The following is a 20526-nucleotide window of genomic DNA, read 5'->3' on the forward strand; positions in this document are numbered from 1 at the left end:
TTGGTGGTCAGGGGTTGTGGGGTGAGAGAAGTTGGTAAATGAAAAACTAAAGGTAAAAAGATGAAAGGAAGTTTTAATTCTAAAAGCCTTTTTGAAACTACAGCTTTTTGGCTGATCTTGATGGGTATAAAATAACATTACTGCTTGTATGAAATAACATTAGAGAGAAAAATGGAGTTTAAAATAGTAATTTTAAGACAAAGTGATTGATTTTAGCCATGAAGAATGTTTATTGTACATTAGTAAAGATAGATTATTTTGAATCAAATACATGGTTTAATATGTATTTTTTTGGTGAATTTAAGTTTGGAAGGAAATTAGAATGGAAGAATACATTGAAGAAAAATTCAATACAACTTAAGTAAAACCAGTTCTCAGCAAGTTACCTTCCCATTTTTGTTGTTCAGTCACTAAGTTGTATCTGACTCTCTGTGACCACATGGACTGCAGCATGCCAGGCTTCCCTGTCTTCACTATCTCCAAGAGTTTGCTCAAACTCATATCCATTGAGTCAGTGATGCCATGTAACCACCTCATCCTCCATACCCAACTTCTCCTCCTGCCCTCAATCTTTCCCAGCATCAGGGTCTTTTCCAATGAGTCAGGTCTTCACATTAGGTGGCCAAAGTATTGGAGCTTCAACTTCAGCATCAGTCCTTCAAATGAATTTTCAGGGTTGATTTGTTTTAGGATTGACTGGTTTGATCTTCTTGCAGTCCAAGGGATTCTTAAGAGTCTTCTCCAACACCACATTTTGAAAACATCAGTTCTTCAGCACTCAGCCTTCTTTATGGTCTGACTCTCATATCTGTACATGACTACTGGAAAAACCATAACTTTGACTGTACATACCTTTGTTGGCAAAGTAATACCTCTGTTTTTAATACACTATCTAAGTTTGTCATAGCTTTTCTTCCAAGAGGCAAGTGTCTTAATTTCATGGATGTAGTCACTGTCCACAGTGATTTTGGAGCCCAAGAAAATAAAATCTGCCACTGTTTCCACTTTTTCCCCATCTATTTGTCATAAGTGATGGGACCAGGTGCCATAATCTTAGTTTTTTGAATGTTGAGTTTTAAGCCAACTCTTTCACTCTCCTCTTTCACCCTCATCAAGAGGCTCTTTAGTTCCTCTTCACTTTCTGCCGTTAGAATGGTATCATCTGTATATCTGAGATATTTTGTTATCTATCAACAGAAATACTGTTGATATTTCTCCCTGCAATCTTGATTCCAGCTTCTGTTTCATCCAGCCCACCCTTTTGCAAGATATACTCTGCATATAAGTTAAATAAGCAGGCTGATAATATACCTTCCCATTCTAGTCCATAAAAAGTTCCCTTAGAAATCTCTGATGCTCTCAGGGTCAAATGCTCACAATTCAGTGGCCGTCACATCTAAATTCTTTGGGAGCCATCCAAGTCATGTGCTTCACCTCACCTTTATTTTTGTTACTTTTCACTCTGCTCAGATAAGAAGCTTTATTTTTGTTGTTTTTCTCTCTGTTCAGATAAGAAGCTGCAATTTGTATGAACACTAAAAGTGTAGCCTTACTGGAAAAAAATGAAAAAGTAAACAAAAGATAGATCAAGGGACTTTATAGCCACAACATGTCTGAAGTTTGAGGAGCAAAACATGAAGAGAGAGAAAATAGTGAAAGCTAGCAGGATATTAAAGGGGCATATACTAATTTCTTCAATTTTGACTTCAAAAAATAACAATAATTCACAGACTGTCTTTTAAAAACCAGTTTCATAAATGTAAATGAAATTTTCCTTTTTAATCCCTTTCCTTGACAGTGAAGCCCAGAGGAGAATACCTGGATTCAGTTTCCATCACAACTATCCTCCAAGTCCTATTCTGAAGGATTCAGAAATCTCTCTTGAGTGGAGTAAACTTCGGCAGTTTCTATTTAGGTCTAACCCCGTCCAGCCTTAATACATCATTATCACTTGAGCTTTTTTTTAGTGGACTGCTTGTGCTATTATTTTAATAATCATGATATGGTAGATAACTTGATATTTTATTATTAATTGACTATGAATTTTACTTGTTGACATTTCTGAAGCATTCACCAAAATTCAAGAATTCCAAGTCAAATTGTCACTAAAGTAGGAAAAAATAATTTGTGCATATGCCTTTCAAAGAATGGGGCTTCCCCAGGGGCTCAGCGGTAAAGAATCCCCTTGCCAGTGCAAGAGATGCAGGAGACATGAGTTTGATCCCTGGGTTTTGAAGATCCCTGGAGGAGGGAATGGTAACCCATTCCAGTATTCTTGTCTGGAGAATTCCATGGACAGAGGAGCATGGTGGGCTACAGTCCGTGGCGTCTCAAAGAGTTGGACACCACTGAAGTGACTAAGCACTTTCAAAAAACAGAAGCATACCATTTGCTTTTAAAATGAATGTACTTTTTTTTGTTTCCTGAAGTTTTTGCTGGATTGTTTAACTGCAGAGAATCTTATCAAGCACAATCTTAGTTTTCTCCTTTTTGAGGATTTCAAAATTAAAATTGGCATTGAACCACCAATTCATTCTTTTCTCCTTATTGGATGAGTGCACATAGATTGCTTTACCTATATCTTAATTTTCAGCATAAACTTTTGGCGGAGTCTTTCATGTTTCATCACCATGTAAGCAGATGTGATTTTTATTCTTTTTCCTTTTCATTGAACAGTTACCTCATTTGAAAATTTTTCACTTGATTTCATTTAGCTTTTTTTGACGCTAGCTACATCTGTTGCTACCTGTCTGGTTTTCATTTTAATGGGTTGCCTAGAAGCTGGGACCACAATAGTGGTGTATTTTCCTGCTGTTCACTTATTCTTTGTTTCAAGAATACCGATTTTTAAGAAATGGAATTGGTATATTGTCATAGATTTATTTTTTGCCTTTTCAAAGTGTTCTTCCATTATTATTTCTATTTATACCTTTGGAAACATTTTATGGTTACTTGATACATATAACACCAAAGCTCCTTTAGAAATTTTTCAGTTTCCCAAATGCACATTGACATACATTATTTAATAGTTACTACAAAATGATCTTTGGAGCAATGTATTTTGTTATATAAGGACAATTCTCAATTGTAACTTAAAAGTGATAAACTGGCTTTTGATAAACTAGAATTAATGTACATGTATAAGGTTAATCTTCATGAAAATTGAAGATGACTATGTATTTAGGATTGGTTACATCATTTGCAAAGTCCAATGAAAAATTAAAACGTATTTTCCCCTGTTCAAAAGTTTCTAAGAACTTCAAAACGATCACAGTAGCACATGCACAGGGCCTTAGTAAGCAGTTGTATGATCATAAAGACAGTCCTCTGTGTATTTTGAGAAAACTAACATCTTTACCAGAATGTTTTAAAAATTATAGAATATTACATCAGTAGAAATAAAAGATATAAAGAAAGATCACATAGTCAATCTCAAAATCAAACATGAAATTCTAACATGAATTCTCTGAGAGAACTTACCTTTAGAACCTGATATTTCACCCCTGTATTTCTATTTTTGAATAAATCTCTATATAGTTTCTTATTTTTGCCTCAAATCTAACTTTTATAAGTTCTGTTATCCCAAATTCTGCCTTAATAAATAATTCAGAGATAACTGTATTTCCTAATGTAATATGTGCGACCATATGACATTGTCAATATTCAGCCTTTTTTGACTTACATAAAGGGCAGTTTTATGTGTTCCCACCTAAGACATAGCAGCTCATTAAATATGTGAAGTCAGGAACCATACAAACTCCACCCCCTATTATGAAACACATTCATGTTGTGCTGTGCTTAGTCGCTTCAGTCGTGTCTGACTCATTGTGACCCCCATGGACTGTAGCCCACCAGGGTCCTCTGTCCATGGGATTCTCCAGGCAAGAATACTGGAGTGGGTTGTTATGCCTTCCTCCAGAGGATCTTCCCAACCCAGGGATCAAACCCGGGTATCCTGCACTGTGGGCAGATTCTTTACCGTCTGAGCCACCAGGGAAGACCGACACATCATGTATCCTTTTCAAAAAATGCAGTCAATCTTTTCACACCCAAATTAATTCTTATTTGAATCTTCACCATATGAGAAAATTTTCAGATTCTTAAACATGTTGGTTGAATGACTCTAACAACTAACTTTATTAACTTTCTTCTTATAGTTTGACATTCTTATTGAAAAGAATGATCCAAATGTTTACTAATAGAACCCATAGTGAAACATGTTTACCAATCTAATGACCTAAAGAAGTCTAAACCCTAACCCCCAATTTTTTTATCAATGTCTAAGCAATATGTCTACTAGTATAAACTTGTGCAATTCTATGTGAAACCTGAAAAACTTTAATTATATACATTCTTTTATTTTATTTCATTTTTTGCTGACAAAGAATCCCATTGATAATGTCCCATCTTCCATTTTCTATCATTTTCCCCCCAATTTTTTTCTGTTAAAACTGTAACAGTTTCTGTGGAGAAACCTGGTTCTTCCCAATTCTGAGATCTGGGAGGCATACTTGCAATAGGATCTCATAAATTCTGTCTGACATGAGAAACAATAAAATCAACAATATTCACATCGTGTATAGAATTATGAGTTCCATAAGGTTCATGTATAACATTAAAAAGCAAATCAGTAAAAATAATTATCTTATAGACTATTGCCTAATTGTGTAATTCTCTGATGAATTCAACTGACATTGTGTTTAAGAAACATGTTAACCTGATAAATTTATTTATTATCCAAAAATAACAGTAAGGAAATGGCAACCCATTCCAGTATTCTTGCCTGGAAAATCCCAAGGATGGTGGAGCTTGGAGGGCTACAGTCCATGGGGTCACAAAAAGTCCCACACTAGTGAGCGATTTCACTTTCACTTTCTAAAATAACATTGATACATTGCAGAGCACTGGATCTCTAAAGTTTTCATCTGCTGAGCATTTTTCACCAGCAAATTTTATACAGAAGTCCAATAGGAGAAAACCCTAATCAATGGAACTTTTTTCTCCACTTGGGTTCTGTATTAATCCCACTGTGTAGCCCACTCTCAAAAAATCCAAAACTGAAACAAAGCACACAGTAAACCTGAATTCTCAATGGTTTAACCAAATCAAAACATACCTGTTACTCACATAAAGTCTGAACTCAAGTCAGGTTACTAACCTCCACATTTAAGCTATAGCACTCATTACATGCAACCTTGGGGGCTACCCAAGACAGATGAAGAGAACTTAAAATAAGGCAGGAGTATTTTCCTGCCTCAACCCCAAAGGGAAGCCCCATGTTATTTCAAATTGTCCATTAGATATTTTCATAACTGAACTTAACTGAAAGTCTCTGTAATATCCAGAAGTATGTGGAAATTTACTGAGCGTGAACTACCATAGATTCTTTTGCTTCTCATATGCCCCAGACTTTTCTCTGGTAACTCTTATTTACTCCCAAGTCTTCAAGAAATTCTCCATGAAATACTGTTCTCTTATACCAAACATGCCATGAAAAGTGGACTGCAACGAGTTCAATATTTTATTTGATGAAACAGATGGGAGGACCCAAATTTTGTGTAGCAACAAAAGGATGAAGCTGCGTACTTTGACAGGCTGCATGGTATAGGGTAGGGATGATGGCCTTTTTTGAAAGTTGGCTCTCTCCAGGACATCTGATGGGATAAGCAGGCTTCAGGGCACATCTGAGATATTCCAGTTTTCTGTCTGAAAGCTTTCTGGGTCTGCTCTAGTGCAGGGGTGAGTCCAGAAAATTTAAGACCCCAGAAATCGAGACATGTCTTATTCATCTTTTGGCCCTGTACAATTAGTCCTGAACCTGGCACCTGCTGGGTTTTAAATTAGTTTTGGTTGACATGAAATGAAATCCTCAGCTGCTTGCTAGACAGTTCCAAATCAGGCCCTAAAGCTCAGCACTTCCAGAATCACTCCTTTTATTTCAAATCTTGGTTTCCCTTTAGAGTTTCCAATTTTGATTACATATACTTTCTGTCATACAGTCTTCTGAGCTTGACATTTAGTCTCTAATGGGTCTTGCACATTTTTTATTCTTTATATAGTCAATCATATGCTAAGAATTGTTGCCTCTGCTTTGTGCCTTTCTTTCAATTTTAATTCTCCAATCTAAGCCATTCACATATTAGCTTGCAAGTGAACTACTCCTAGCATCTGAAATCTCCTCTTGCAACTGAGAGTTCTGCCAGAATTGTCTCCTTAAAGCAGAATTTAAACCACGTTTTTCTAAGAAGGTTCCAGTGACAGCGTGCTAAGTCGCTTCAGTATGTCCGACTCTTAGGGATCCTATGGACTGTAGCCGCCAGGTTCCTCTCTCCATGGGATTCTCCAGGCAAGAATACTAGAGTGGGTTGCCATTCCCTTCTTCAGGGGATCTTTCTGATCTAGGGATTGAACTTGGATCTTTTATGTCTCCTGCGCTGGCAGGCATGTTCTTTACCACTAGCAAGCACCTGGAAAACCCTCAGTAACAATAAGGGTATTTAATAGGTGCTACATTCAGGGAAACAGAGATGAAAGAGTTTGTTAAGTAAGTAAGCTTAATTTACTTTTTGTTGTTGCTGTATTAGTGTATATTAGAGATTTCTAAACAGGCTTTGTGCATACAGAATTTTTCTAATATATTTAACAAAAGAATCTGTTTTTTTAGAGGTATTCTTTCAGAAATGCCATAGACTAAACTTTCAAGGATTTCTCATTATCAACAGAATCACATCCAGATGGTTTAGTATTCTATTCAAGGCTTTCCACAACAGGCTTACTTAAAGAACGTTTCCTTTTTTCTCATGTGTTTTTTGCTCAGACCAGTTTGTACTATTCAACTCTTCTACTCTATATGTTTGTTCTTACTGCTGTTTCTGTGTGGAATTTCTGCAAGATAATCAGTTTCTCTTTGAAACACTGAACTCATTGTTTAAAAATCCCCCTCCTTGTCTATGGAGATTTCCTTGTCTTTATATATATCACAGTAATTTCGGCACAGATGGAAGAGTTCTATTTTAATGGAATAGTAACTGCATATCCAACAAAGTACTAGGTATTTTTATGTGCTGTTTTGGTTAATCATCTCATCAATCCAGTGAAGAAATATTAATCAACCTACTGTGCTAAAACACACATGATTAATGCCATGTAGGTCTTCTCAGTTATGTGCTAGGGAAGTTGTGATTTAAAGAAGCTAGAACTATCTTCAAAACTTCTCTGAGTTGCTTACACTATATTCCCCATCACTTTTGTTTTTATTTGTTTTTTTTAATACTTAATGTATTCTACCACATTTTTTGTAATTTGTAGCTAGAAGTCATTCTCATTAGAATGTAAGTTCTTTGAAAACAGAGGTTATATCTTATAAGGCATATATTGCAATTCCATGTTATAGGGCGGAATATTAATTTTTACTTGACCAATTTTGTTGGCTTCCCCGCTTGCTCAGATGGTAAAGAATCTGCCTGCAATGTGGGAGTCTTGGGTTCAATCCCTGGGTTGAGAAGATCCCATGGAGGAGGGCATGGCAACCCTCTCCAGTATTCTTGCCTGAAGAATCCCCACAGACAGAGGAGACCGGCAGGCTGCAATCCATGGGATCACAGAGTCAGACCCTTTCGCATGATTAAGCACGATTTTGTAATATTATTAGACAGCTGCCCTTGTGATATTTTTTTCCTGTATGCTGCATCACACTTTTTTCATTCGAATTGGAATTAACATATCTCTGGGAACAAGATCATACTGTGTTGCTTGTACTGTATTTTCTCCAAATGTCTGTGCCGTGCTTCCCAGAAACTCTTTTTGACACCCTTGCTCAGGGATAAGCTTTAGGATTTCAAGCTTATGATGGAATTTATTTTAAAAAGTGACAATAATGCATCCTAGCCTATGTGAATATAGAGAAAAGGAAGAGGTTTTCTAGGACTGTACCAATGTGGACAAAATCAAAGAAAGGCTAAGAGAGATCAGTTGTAATCTGGAGGTAGAACTGTTAAAATAGTTACTTGAAAACAGTTTTACTTGTGCCTTGCTCTGTGAGCAGAAGTGAAGTACTGTGAAGAATGGGTTAAGCATCAAGAAATGTTCAAGATACTTTTCTTTTGTAGGTCCACACCTGACCCTAAACAGTTACACATTGCAGCCTGGTCTCTAAGTTACCACCTTGAGAGTAATATTTGCTTTTAAATACATATTTTGATGTGTTCTGTGACTTCTGTTGGCTGCCTGATCATCACTGAGACTTGCAATGCGTCATTTTTATTTGAAAAGGCTTGGTTATCTTCCCAGCTCAAACTTGGGATTCAAGTCTTATTTCAAAACAGATTAGATGGCAGCTGAAGAATTTACATTGACTCCTAGACAAGCCCCACCCATTTTTTGGTGCATAAACACTAAGGGTGTCTCAGATATGACTTAGCTTATTGAATGATATGTTTGATTCTATTCACTTACTTGGTAAAATAAAGATATTTAGGAATTTGCTTATTTTTCCTAGGGGCAAATAAACCCCAGATAGTCTCAGCTCCTTTAAGTTTCAGGGGTCACCTCTCAATTCCAGCTAAGGAGGCAGTATCTCCAGCCCCACTGGTGTTGACCACAAGAGATCCATTCTTCTACCAGGTTCTTGTCTCCAGACATTTATAGAAAATCTTGAGAAATACAACAGTAGATTAAAAACTGTTATTACTGCATCTGACCTGTCCTGGTGACTGTGCAGTGGGAGAATGCCTCATTCAAAAGCTGTAGGTCGGCTTTTGCCCTCTCAAATCAGACTTTTCCATAGTGACACTGCTGTAAGTTTCTTCCATTGTCCTGGGTAACAACACAGATCTTTCACTTAATTCCTCAAAAAATATTTCATTCCATGTTCTTATATTGTCATCATGTTTCCTGTGGTTTAACTGCAGCTGGGGAAATGCATTAGATGATGTCTTCCAGTTCCTATTCCAAAATAAAAGTATTTTCTACCACTCCTTCCAAAATCATCCTCTTGTATAACTGTATAGTGGATTATAGCAGCAGTTTATACAAGTGCTAAAGGATTAAGATAGTGGAAAAAAGGAAAAGAGAAAATGTAAAAGCCATGGAAGAGGTACACTTGTCTGAATTGATCATTTGGCTCTGAAAAGGGTGGGGCAGCATGATATCTGGAATAGCTTCCACCCAACTAGATTGATGGTGTTGAGGTTTCCCAAAATAGAAATCCAAGGAATAAAACTAATATATGAGAAGGAACATTAGTTTACTCTTAGATGTGTGGCATTTGGAAAGTTTTTAAAAATTGAAATAATGTAGAAAATTGTCTTTCTTGTTGTAAACTTCAAAGAATAAATCTAAATTTGAGATATAAACTGTATCATCATCATCTAAGAGAGATAATAGATTCCATGGGTGTGGATAAGATTTTCTAGGGAAATGACATAAAGTGATTAGAGAACTGGGTGGAGAAATTCTCTGAGCACTGAGGAAGAAACTCAGCATGTAATAGGGCCAGTTAGAGGAGGGCGAGCCTCTGCAAAAAAGCTGAAAGGTCAGCCAAAAATTCTGGTGAATTTATATTTTCATGTTCAGGAAGAAACTAAACAATTCCCACCCCCACCCCTCCCTCCAAAAAAACACCAACAAAATAAACAAAAAAAAAAAACTGTTTCATTTCTCTGTCTCCTTATCAATATTTCTAAATACTTATATTGTGGTTACAATGTTCCTAGCAGTGTTCCTGTTCTTTACTATTTTAATTTTGAAATAACATCCTTCTCATTTCCTGCTCCTATCTCTACTTCCCTATACCAACAGATTTTAGTCATCAAGGTATAAATATTGTAGCTGCTACTGCTGCTAAGTTGCTTCAGTCGTGTCCAATTCTGTGCGACCCCATAGACGGCAGCCCACCAGGCTCCCCATCCCTGGGATTCTCCAGGCAAGAACACTGGGGTGGGTTGCCATTTCCTTCTCCAATGCATGAAAGTGAAAAGTCAAAGTGAAGTCGCTCAGTCGTGCCCAACTCTTAGTGACCTCATGGACTGCAGCCTACCAGGCTCCTCTGTCCATGGGATTTTCCAGGCAAGAGTACTGGAGTGGGGTGCCATTGCCTTCTCCGTAAATATTGTAGACGTAATAGCAATTGTATTAATTGGGATGAGTAAAAGTACTCTAATAAGCAATATTCAGAATTCTGTGGCGTATCATAGTAAGTTTATGTCTCACTATAATAGCCAGTGAAGGTAGGTCATAGGAGTTTGCCTTGACCAGTGATGCAGGAATCCAGGCTCCTTCCATCATGTGCTTCTTCCCTTCTCCAAGTTCATGGAGTTCCCACCATCCATGCTGTTAGAGAATGGAGGAGCTTAATCACACAGGAGGTTTTAATGGGATCTGCTGGGGAGTAACCTATAAAAATGCGACAACAAGATCACTTGCCTGCAAAGGAGACTGGGTTAAGTGGTCCTACTATGTGTCCAGGAGGAAAAGGAATTAGGTTGAGATGCCCACAAAGCATTATTTTTACCACAGAAATCTAGTCAAAGAAACTTGTAACAAAAGTATGTTTATTTGTTTCTATTGTTCTTAAACCATGCAGTCTTATTACAGAATTCAATCGGCCACATAAGGAGATGCACCCAGCATGTCCCGCTGTCTAGTGAAAATAGAAAACAAATATTCATCTCATTACTCTAGGAGTTTTTTTGCTTCAGGGTCTCAAATAGTACCCTAGTATCTCTTGCATAATTGGCTCAAGTTTCTTAGGAAATAGATGGGAGGGAACAAATGTAAATCATGGAAATTGATTTACTTGAGAGTTTGCAAGCTCTCCTTATGGGGCCTTGAGAGAAACCGCCTATCAGCCCAGGGATGAATTCCACTGCAGCTTTTACATTTTCATGACAATAGTCCATTCTTCCCTGTCTACCAGGGGGGTTCCCAAAACTATGCAAATTTAACCGCTACATGGGAGACCACTGCGGATAACTTATCTTTTAAACACAGTGGTGGAGAACTGCACCACATAGGGTTGTTTAAGCAGATGTGAATGCATTCTGGCTTATTCGTTGCTCAAGTTTTTATCCAGATATATCCACAACAGAAGAAAAATAGTTCATCTTATCTTCCCTAAATTAATTACAAACTTTTGATTATCACCACTTTTCCATGATTATGACCCTTAACAAATACAGACAGTCAACAGTCCTGTGACAATCACATCATGTAAAGGTATTTCATTGGTTGAGGAGTCCCTCATCTGTTATTTTCATTCAGATATCTTCACTTTGATTAATATAAATGTTTTGTTTGATGAGATAGAAAAAGTAGTGCAACTCATATTTTTTTCAAAATGTTGAAAATATTTTGGAAAATAAAGATCTATTTTTATGTGAAATATATGACTAGATTTAGCGCTGTTTCTACAGAACAGCAAGTTCAGAAAGGGGAAAACAACTTAAAATCTATGGCACAGTGTTGAAAACCTCACAGGTAAATGCCTTAATATTGATTTTTCATATGGGTTTGAAGATCTGTCATGAAGATCTATTGACTTATGTGGCTTGTGGTGAAGCTTACAGATTCTTCTTCAGATTGTATTTCTCTCCATAAGGTTTTACAAAAATATTGCTGGATTCGTTTTGAAAGATACATTAGGAGAAAGAAAGTGTATTTTCTAAGACTTGATATGCAGAAACACTAGGTTCAATTTCTGACTTTATGTCTGAATTGTATACAGGTTTATTTAGACTGAACAAGAGAAGCAAATGTAAATGGAAGCTAGGAAGATAAATACGGGAGAAACAGTCATCACTTGTGTTGTCTGGGGCATTGTGTTGTCCAGGGAATCCCAGAGTCTAAGCACCTGATGCTCCCCTGTAGTATGAGGGAGTAAGGACAGGGGGTAATTAGCCATAACCCAACTCCTTTACATTGGCCAGATAGCTGATGTCTATTTGGGGAATATTTTATGAACTGAGTATTCTTGAGACCACTGTGAAACACAGTGAGGATCTTTGGGGGCTTCTGGAACAAGCTCAGCCAGGGTTTGCAGCAGCTCAGAGCTCAGGGATCTGTATTAAGATTAATTCATTTCAGCGGAAAGTCTAGTAAGCCTTGTTTACAGAACAGTGTGCGTGTGTGTTGGTCGTACAGTCATGTCTGACTCTTTGTGACCCCATCAACTGTAGCCTGCCAGGCTCCTCTGAACATGGAATTCTCCAGACAAGAATACTAGAGGGAGTTGCCATTTTCTTCTCCAGGGGATCTTCCTGACCCAGGGATCATATCCGGGTCTCTTGCCTTACAGGCGTTTTCTTTACCCTCTGAATCATACTGCATGCTGGTCCCTATTAGAATAGCATCCTGTAACCAGAAATTTGGGGGATAGAATGTAATGATGTGAGCATCTCATTTAATTTTTTAAGAGAGGCCCTTAATTCTTCCATGATATATCTTATCTATTTGTGTACTACTTGTCTCTTAATTACTTGTTTGCTATAAACATTGACTAATATAAACATGTATGCTATGCTATGCTAAGTCACTTCAGTCGTGTCCAACTCTGCGACCCCATAGACGGCAGCCCACCAGGCTCCCCCGTCCCTGGGATTCTCCAGGCAAGAACACTGGAGTGGGTTGCCATTTCCTTCTCCAATGCATGAAAGTGAAAAGTCAAAGTGAAGTCGCTCAGTCGTGTCCGACTCTTCGCAACCCCATGGATTGCAGCCTAACAGGCTCCTCCGTTCATGGGATTTTCCAAGCAAGAATACTGGAGTGGGGTGCCATTGCCTTCTCAGATAAACATGTAAAAAATGTTCAAATAAAATTTAATAATTTAGTGTTGCTGAACACTGACCAAAAAATCAAAGATCTCAAACATTATGTAAAACATCCTATCCTTGTGGATGAACGTTGTCACTGTTCAAAATAAAGTGAAAAAGAATATCATCATACTCAGTTTTCTATTTACTATGTATACACAAAAATATATTACCTGTAAAAGCTGAATTTTTTGAATTTTTTAATTATTGTCATTACTTAGATGTTATAACATTTTAGAATAGCTAAAAATATAGCTATCAGAAAAACAGCTGCTTTTTTCTTGGCTTTCTAATGACATCTATCAATAAATATTTGTCATTATTCATTGAATGATAGAAAAAATATATTACAGCAGGACTTAGCGACTTGTTTCAGACGGTAAAAGTGGAAAATGGTAAATTACAGTATAGAAACTTGGTAAATTCTACTTTAATTAAGTGATCAAGGTAAATATCACCAGCGATAGTCTTGATGTTATGCACCCCCTGATATGAAACAATCAGAAAGGCACTTCACCTCTGTATTATTCTTTACCCAAGCCCGTAATTCCAATCTAAGCATGAAATGACTCACACAAACTCAAACTGAAAGAAATTCTACAAAACATATAACTGTTATTCATCAAAACTGTCCAGATCATAACAAAAACAAAAAACAAAAACAAGGAAAGACCGAGAAATTATCAAGGATTATTTGTTGTTGTTTAGTTGCTAGGTCGTGTCACTCTTTTGTGACCCCATGGACTGTAGCCCGCCAGTCCTTTGTCCATGGGATTTCTGAGGCAAGAATACTGGAGTGGATTGCCATTTCCTACTCCAGGGGTTCTTCTTGACCCAGGGATAGAGCACATGTCTCCTGAATCTCCTGCATTGGCAGCTGAATTCTTTACCGCTGAGCCACCAGGAAAGCCTGCTAAGGATTATAGGAGGTCCCCAAATATGCAAAGACTAAATAAAGTGTACTATCCTAGATTTAGAATGGAGATTCCCTGGTGACTCAGCTGGTAAAGGATCTGCCCACAATACAGGAGACCTGGGTTTGTTCCCTGGGTTGGGAGGATCCCCTGGAGAAGGGAACAGCTATCCACTCCAGTATTCTGGCCTGGAGAATTCCGTGAACTATCCAGTCCATGGGGGTCGCAAAGCATCAAACAAGACTGAGTAACTTTCACTTCCATCCTAAATTTGGATTAAATCCTAGTTGGATAAAGGACTTTAGAAAAACAAATGGTGAAATTTGAGTAAAATCTATAGTTTAGTCAATAGTATTATACTAATGATAAATTCTTAGTTTGGGCAAATGAACTACAGTTATATAAAGTGTTAACTTCAAGGGAAGCTGGTACATATAAGAATTCTCTGTATATTACTGCAATTTTTCTATAAATATAATATTTCAATATAAAAAGTTTAAAAATTCTATTAAGGAATGCTGTCTTATACGAGATAAATTTCTCCATGTTCATCTTTTATGCAGACTTAACTAGCTATGGGATTTTATCTACACATAACTGATAGCAAATTAAGAAATCACTGCATTTACAAACTGGAAGCTAACTTTGAAAAAATTTAACTCTCTAAATATGAAGATACCAAGATTTTTTTTTTTTTACTTTATCTGAGACTTAAGACATAGCCAAGACTAGTACATCACCAAGGCTAGAACTCAGAACATAGTCAAGCCTAGAATACAGCCAAGACTAGAACTCAGATGTCTAAATTCTCTATCACACATAATACTGAGCGAATCTGTGCCTGACATTACTACCCATCTTACCAATACTAACTCTTAATCCTCTAAGCAGTCCTTAGCTATTTTTCATTGTGCCTGAGGTAGAGGAGCTGTGGATTTAATCAGGCAAATGACCTCATTAGGTTCATACCTTAGAAAGTTTGCTATGGGATTTTTAAGGATCTCTTGGTTTGAGGGGAAGTGGGATTGTAGTAGACAAAAGTTCTTTCAGAAACTCCAGCAGAAGAGACCACTGATGTGTGAGAGAACTGAGGGCATCCACCAAGGCTTTGCCACTAGACCTAAAAAAGGGGGTTAATGAAAGTGGGACTGATGGGAATGAGTGATTTATGGGACCACATAAGATAAAGAAGCTAGAAATACTCTACCTCTGAAATCAGAAATTCAAAACCTCTCTTTCCTTTCTGCATCTGTTTTACCTTATTGGTTCCACTACATTGATTTCTGGCCCTACTTAAACCTCTCCTTCATTAATGCTTGTGTGGCCTGTGTTATGTTTATCTCTCCAACCCTGAAGCCTCAGCTTGTCATTCAGGAACTCTTGGAAAAATAGTCAATTCTGCTCTTCTGTTTGTTCCTACAAGACAAACTCTCTCTGAGATTTGAATACTAAACGAGCCACTCCTCTTCTCTGAGGCCAATTTATCCACCTCCACATAGACTTGGTCTTACATATTAACAGTTATTTTTGGGCAGGGGGCAGTGGTCATCAACACTTTCCAATAGTGGGCTTTTCTGTGTGTGGGCTTAAGGTCTCTTTAAGCCCTGTGTGCAATCTTCCCTCGGGTCTTGGGTACCTTCAGTTACACCCTGCTGCTGTCTTCTTCCCAGCTAAGCTGTTGGGTCATCTTGCTTTTGTTAGCTTCCCCCAGGGTTTGGCATTTCTGAACAACAGTCTCCTCCCTGTGGCCTCCTGGGTGGACTGAGAGCCGTAAGCCTCTATGTTGGTGCTTCAGAAGCTGGTGTGAAGCTACCGCGGGATTCGAACATTGGCTCAGATTTTAGTGGGTGGGGAGGGATCATGTTTTATCCAGGTCTCTGCCTAGTATCCGGTGCCTGGCTCTGAGTAGGAACTTGATATCTCTTTCCTGGATCACTTGAATAAAGAAAATAAATTTCAGTGTTAAAGCCAGAGAGTGGTACTCATTTGTAATTTGATTCATTACAGATGTGATTTGCTTGCATATTTTCTAGAACATCTCTGGTACATCATGAGAAAGTTAAATTCTTAATGTTATTTAGGAATGTTTTGACTTATTCTTTCCTATGAGGATTGATTTAAGTGTGTACCTGACTTTTTAAAAAAATCACCGTTTCTACTCAGAATGCTATGACTATTCTAAAGTTTGGTCTCTAACTTTAATTTCAAAATAGACTTAATTCTGATATATCCTGACTTGCTGCTTTTCTCATCCTAGTCATTTTATCATTTAAACTGGTGCAAACAGTCCATCAGGTCTATAACAAGAGAACAATGACACAAAAAATGGAAATCTATACCAGGAACAGGTCCTATATCAACCCTTTTTGATTAATTCTCCCTTTCTTCTCAATGTCTAACTCATCCTGACTGAATCAATCAAAAAGCTATTACTTTCATACTTGGAAGTGTTGCTTTCAAAATCAATAAGAACACAGTTCATTTTTAATATGCAATATATTATAAAAATGAAAATTCCCATTTACTTGAGGTAGAAATTTTTGAAAAAATGCATGGTTGTTGGAAAACTTGTTGACTGCATATATATACATATATATATATATATATATACACACATATACATTTATATATATACATGTATCTGCATATATATTATAATTATTCATTACAAGCTTTATATTTTATTTTATTAGCTTTTTAATAAAAAAAGCTCCCTGGTGGCTCAAAGGGTAAAGAGTCTGCCTGCAGTGTGAGAGACTTGAGACTTTGATCTCTGGGTCAGGAAGATCCCTGGAGAAGGAAATGGCAATTCAATCCAGTATTCTTGCCTGGAAAATCCCATGGATGGAGGAGCCTGGCAGGAGTCCATAGGGTCACAAAGAGTCAGACACGACTGAGCAACTTCACTTTATATACATATATGCATGACATATATTTTAAGAAAAAACAATGGATTGCTTCATAATGAATTTTTGCTCAAGTCTTTTGCATCTGAATTATAGGCACTGAATGAATCAGCTTCTTCTACAAAGCGCTAGCTACAATGAATAGTTCTACATTAAAAAAAAAGGCATCTCTAGCAAAATTTTTAAGTTCTTAATGAGGATATTAAAAGCAGCTAGCTGCATAACTGATTATCATATTATTTATTAGTAGGGAATGTAGAGAAGCTCTGGCTTATATTTGAGAATAATTATATGGATTGTACATCTGTATTCAGGAATGTGTTTTCTGATATGCTTCAATCACCATTCATCTGTACATCTATTAAATTAGGTAGTGGTTTAGTAGCTCAGTCATGTCTGACTCTTTGCAGTCCCATGGACTGTACTCGCAAGAATCCTGGAGTGGGTTGCCATTTCCTTGTCCAATAATAATTATGCATGCTTGTAATATTGAACTAGAGACCATGATTATAGTCAATGTCTGTGTAAGATTCTTTTATTCTCTGATTTATTTCATTTAAAAGTATGCAATCTGGTATAAGATTATATAATCATGTATAAAACAAGGAACTTGTTTAACAGAATATCTTAATATCAGATTGTGTTGGTAAAATGAGTGTTAGGTGATGAAAGTTATTATTTTGATGTATATTACATTTATTATTGTATCACTACAGCTTTTTTACTGACCATCCCTGAAGTTTCTGTATTCTTTCTTTAGATGTAATCAAATGGTCATGGAAGAAAAGTTCCTAGATCATCAGAAGTTGACAGTTTTCAGTGTGGTGTGTGTGCTTAGTCTTAGAGAGAATTGAGTTTGGTACAGGGGTGATGGATGAAGTTTTACTGAGTGATGGATAACTGCTCATTCTGTTAATGGCATATCATCTATCAACTACTTTTGATATGGTTGATCACAAGATGTTGCTGACTCAAATTTTGTGGATTAACTGAGGTGAAAGTGATACCTGTTTGACGTTTCACTAATACAAAATTTCCCCGTCTTGGAAGTAGGATGGATTAAATTATCTGTCGAAATGCTTTTCCATGTAAGTTCTTTACTGTCAAATTTCTTGTTCTCTCAACCATGTCTCTTCTGTCTTAGCTGAAATAGACCCTTATATTGTTAGATGACTTTTCTGTGTCATGGAAATTTTTGTCTCCAAATCTACATTCCTTTCTACAAGGTTTTTATTTTTAAGAAAATGAGGTGGATTTCTGGCCCTCCGTGCCAGGGTAAGCTCTCTGTAGCCCATCCTTTACATTGATTGCAACTGACACCTTGAAAAACTACAATAAACAACTAATTCAGGTCTCTGAAAAGTAAACAAAGGGAGAAGATTATGAAACATGGTCAAAATTTAGAGAGGCAACCTTCACTGATACAAGTGTCCTGTTGTTTTTCTCTCAGTCAAAATAAAAGAGAATAAAATCAACAAGAAGAAGACAGTCCAGGAAAATAAATATTATGAGAGAAACAGGGGGAAAAAAAGAAGCAGGGTTAGAACCAGAAAGTTAGAATTATCAGAAGAAGAATATTAAATTTAAGAATATTAAATATGTATAATATCATATATGAAACGAGTCACCCGTCCAGGTTCGATGCACGATACTGGATGCTTGGGGCTGGTGCACTGGGACAACCCAGAGGGATGGTATGGGGAGGGAGAAGGGAGGAGGGTTCAGGATGGGGAACACATGTGTACCTGTGGTGGATTCATTTTGATATATGGCAAAACCAATACAATATTGTAAAGTTAAATAAAATAAAATTAAAAAAAAGAAAAAAAAGAATATTAAAGAAGAGACTTTTAAATATGTTAACCAGTTTTTAAAATGGAATAAAAATATAAGCAAGGAAAAATGGTGTAAAATAGACTGATAATTCATTTGTTTGCATTTACCTTGTTTGTATTGATCAACTCTTTTCAAAGACACTCTTGATCTCTTTTTTAAAGGAATATTTCTTGTATATATCATATATTGAGTATTGCTTTCTAATAAATCGGAGAAGGCAATGGCACCCCACTCCAGTACTCTTGCTGGAAAATCCCATGGATGGAGGAGCCTGGTAGGCTGCAGTCCGTGGGGCCACGAAGAGTTGAACACAACTGAGCGACTTCACTTTTTTCACTTCTCATGCATTGGAGAAGGCAATGGCAACCCACTCCAGTGTTCTTGCCTGGAGAATCCCAGGGACGGAGGAGCCTGGTGGGCTGCCGTCTATGGGGTCACACAGAGTTGGACACGACTGAAGTGACTTAGCAAAAAAAAACTTCTAATAAATACTATTAGAATTTCAAAAGATAAATGATCATTTACTTTTGTTGATAGGGTAGATATATTTTTCTAGTCATTATTTTTATAATTTTGCCTGTACTTAAATTTCTTCTCATTTCTTTTGCTGTTGCTAAGTCGCTTCAGTCGTGTCCGACTCTGTGCGACCCCATAGACAGCAGCCCACCAGGCTCCCCCGTCCCTGGGATTCTCCAGGCAAGAACACTGGAGTGGGTTGCCATTTCCTTCTCCAATGCAGGAAAGTGAAAAGTCAAAGTGAAGTCGCTCAGTCGTGTCCGACTCTTAGCGACCCCATGGACTACAGCCTACCAGGCTCCTCCGTCCATGGGATTTTCCAGGCAAGAGTACTGGAGTGGGGTGCCATTGCCTTCTCATTTCTTTAGATAATATCTAATGGTTCCATACTGAGTGGCAATAAAATTAGAATAGGTGTTGTTTCTAATTTCTCTGCTCCTTTTGTGCTATTCAGTTTTTGTAATTGGGCATATATTAATATTTGCTTGTACTGTTTAATATGTGTATATTAATATGGGTGGATTGTGAGCCTTAAAAATATTCTGTTACTCTCAGCTGTAACATATGAGACTATCAGGGAGATAATTCTGCTTTTTACATCTTTTACTCACTCCCTCCTCTTAACTTTTATGGTTGGATCATTTGTACACTGTCAGAACTGTCCATAAAATGTGTTTTTCACATTTTCTACACAATTTTCCCCTTGAGTCTACAGACAAATGCATTTGATGCTCACTACTAGTCTTAATGGGGGCTTCCCTGGTGGTTCAGACAATAGTCTGCCTGCAATGCAGGAGACTGAGTTAATGATAGTAGTCCTGATTAGCACCACATTGACTGAAGTTTTCCCTCCAGTGAAAAGATTTTACTGCCTTGTATTTATAGATGTTCCTAACTGTAGACTTTACAGCTGATGGATATTTTGGGAGGATTAAGATAAAGCTATTAGCTTCTTTCTCGTCTTGATTAACTTGTACATATTGCCTCCTATATTCTTGGTGTCAACTTGTTGCTGTGAAAAACTCTGATGCCCCATTGTTTTTCCTTTCTTATGCATGTCTTGACCTTTGCACTTAACCTTCCAAATAATGCTTTCTTAATCATTAAAGTTCAATTATTATACAATGATTTGTCTTGGGATTGAACCTTCTGATATTATAAATTATATATATATATATAAACTATATAGGTATACATATTCATATTATATCTATACCTATATGGTTTACCTTGGCCTAAGATAACTTTTTCTAATTCTGTTTTATTTTCTATATATCTGTTTCTTTGGAAAGAGGAGAAGGTTAATTTTGTTTTCTCTCATGTCTCTTTATGATTCTTACTTTCTTTGCAGACCGGTCTTTCTTGTTTTGTTTGTGTTAATCTTTTCTAAAATGATTTCTACTTTTAATCCCATTTCTTTCATGAATCCTGCTACTTTCAATTTCACTCTCTGGCCATCTCTTCTTGAGACCTCGTGTTTCATCACCTGGTCTCTATATATTTTAAGTTGTTTAAATTTACATTGGCATGTACAAATGTTCATTACAT

General features: G+C 37.0%; 1 protein-coding gene across 3 annotated transcripts in view; it reads left to right on the plus strand.

Moving 5' to 3' along the window:
- GPC5 (glypican 5) overlaps window positions 1-20526 on the plus strand; it is a 710259-nt gene that overhangs the window by 547908 nt on the left and 141825 nt on the right. The window contains exon 7 of one of the 3 annotated variants that reach the window (XM_055542772.1): window positions 1799-3607. The exons of the other annotated variants lie outside the window; for them this stretch is intronic. Coding sequence (XP_055398747.1) covers window positions 1799-1801 — 3 coding nt within the window. The 3' untranslated portion in view covers window positions 1802-3607. Of the gene's footprint in view, window positions 1-1798; window positions 3608-20526 lie in introns of those variants that run through there. 3 annotated transcript variants of the gene reach the window in all.

This window comes from Bubalus kerabau, chromosome 12 (genome assembly GCF_029407905.1).
Source record: "Bubalus kerabau isolate K-KA32 ecotype Philippines breed swamp buffalo chromosome 12, PCC_UOA_SB_1v2, whole genome shotgun sequence".
Taxonomy (NCBI): Eukaryota; Metazoa; Chordata; class Mammalia; order Artiodactyla; family Bovidae; genus Bubalus; species Bubalus kerabau.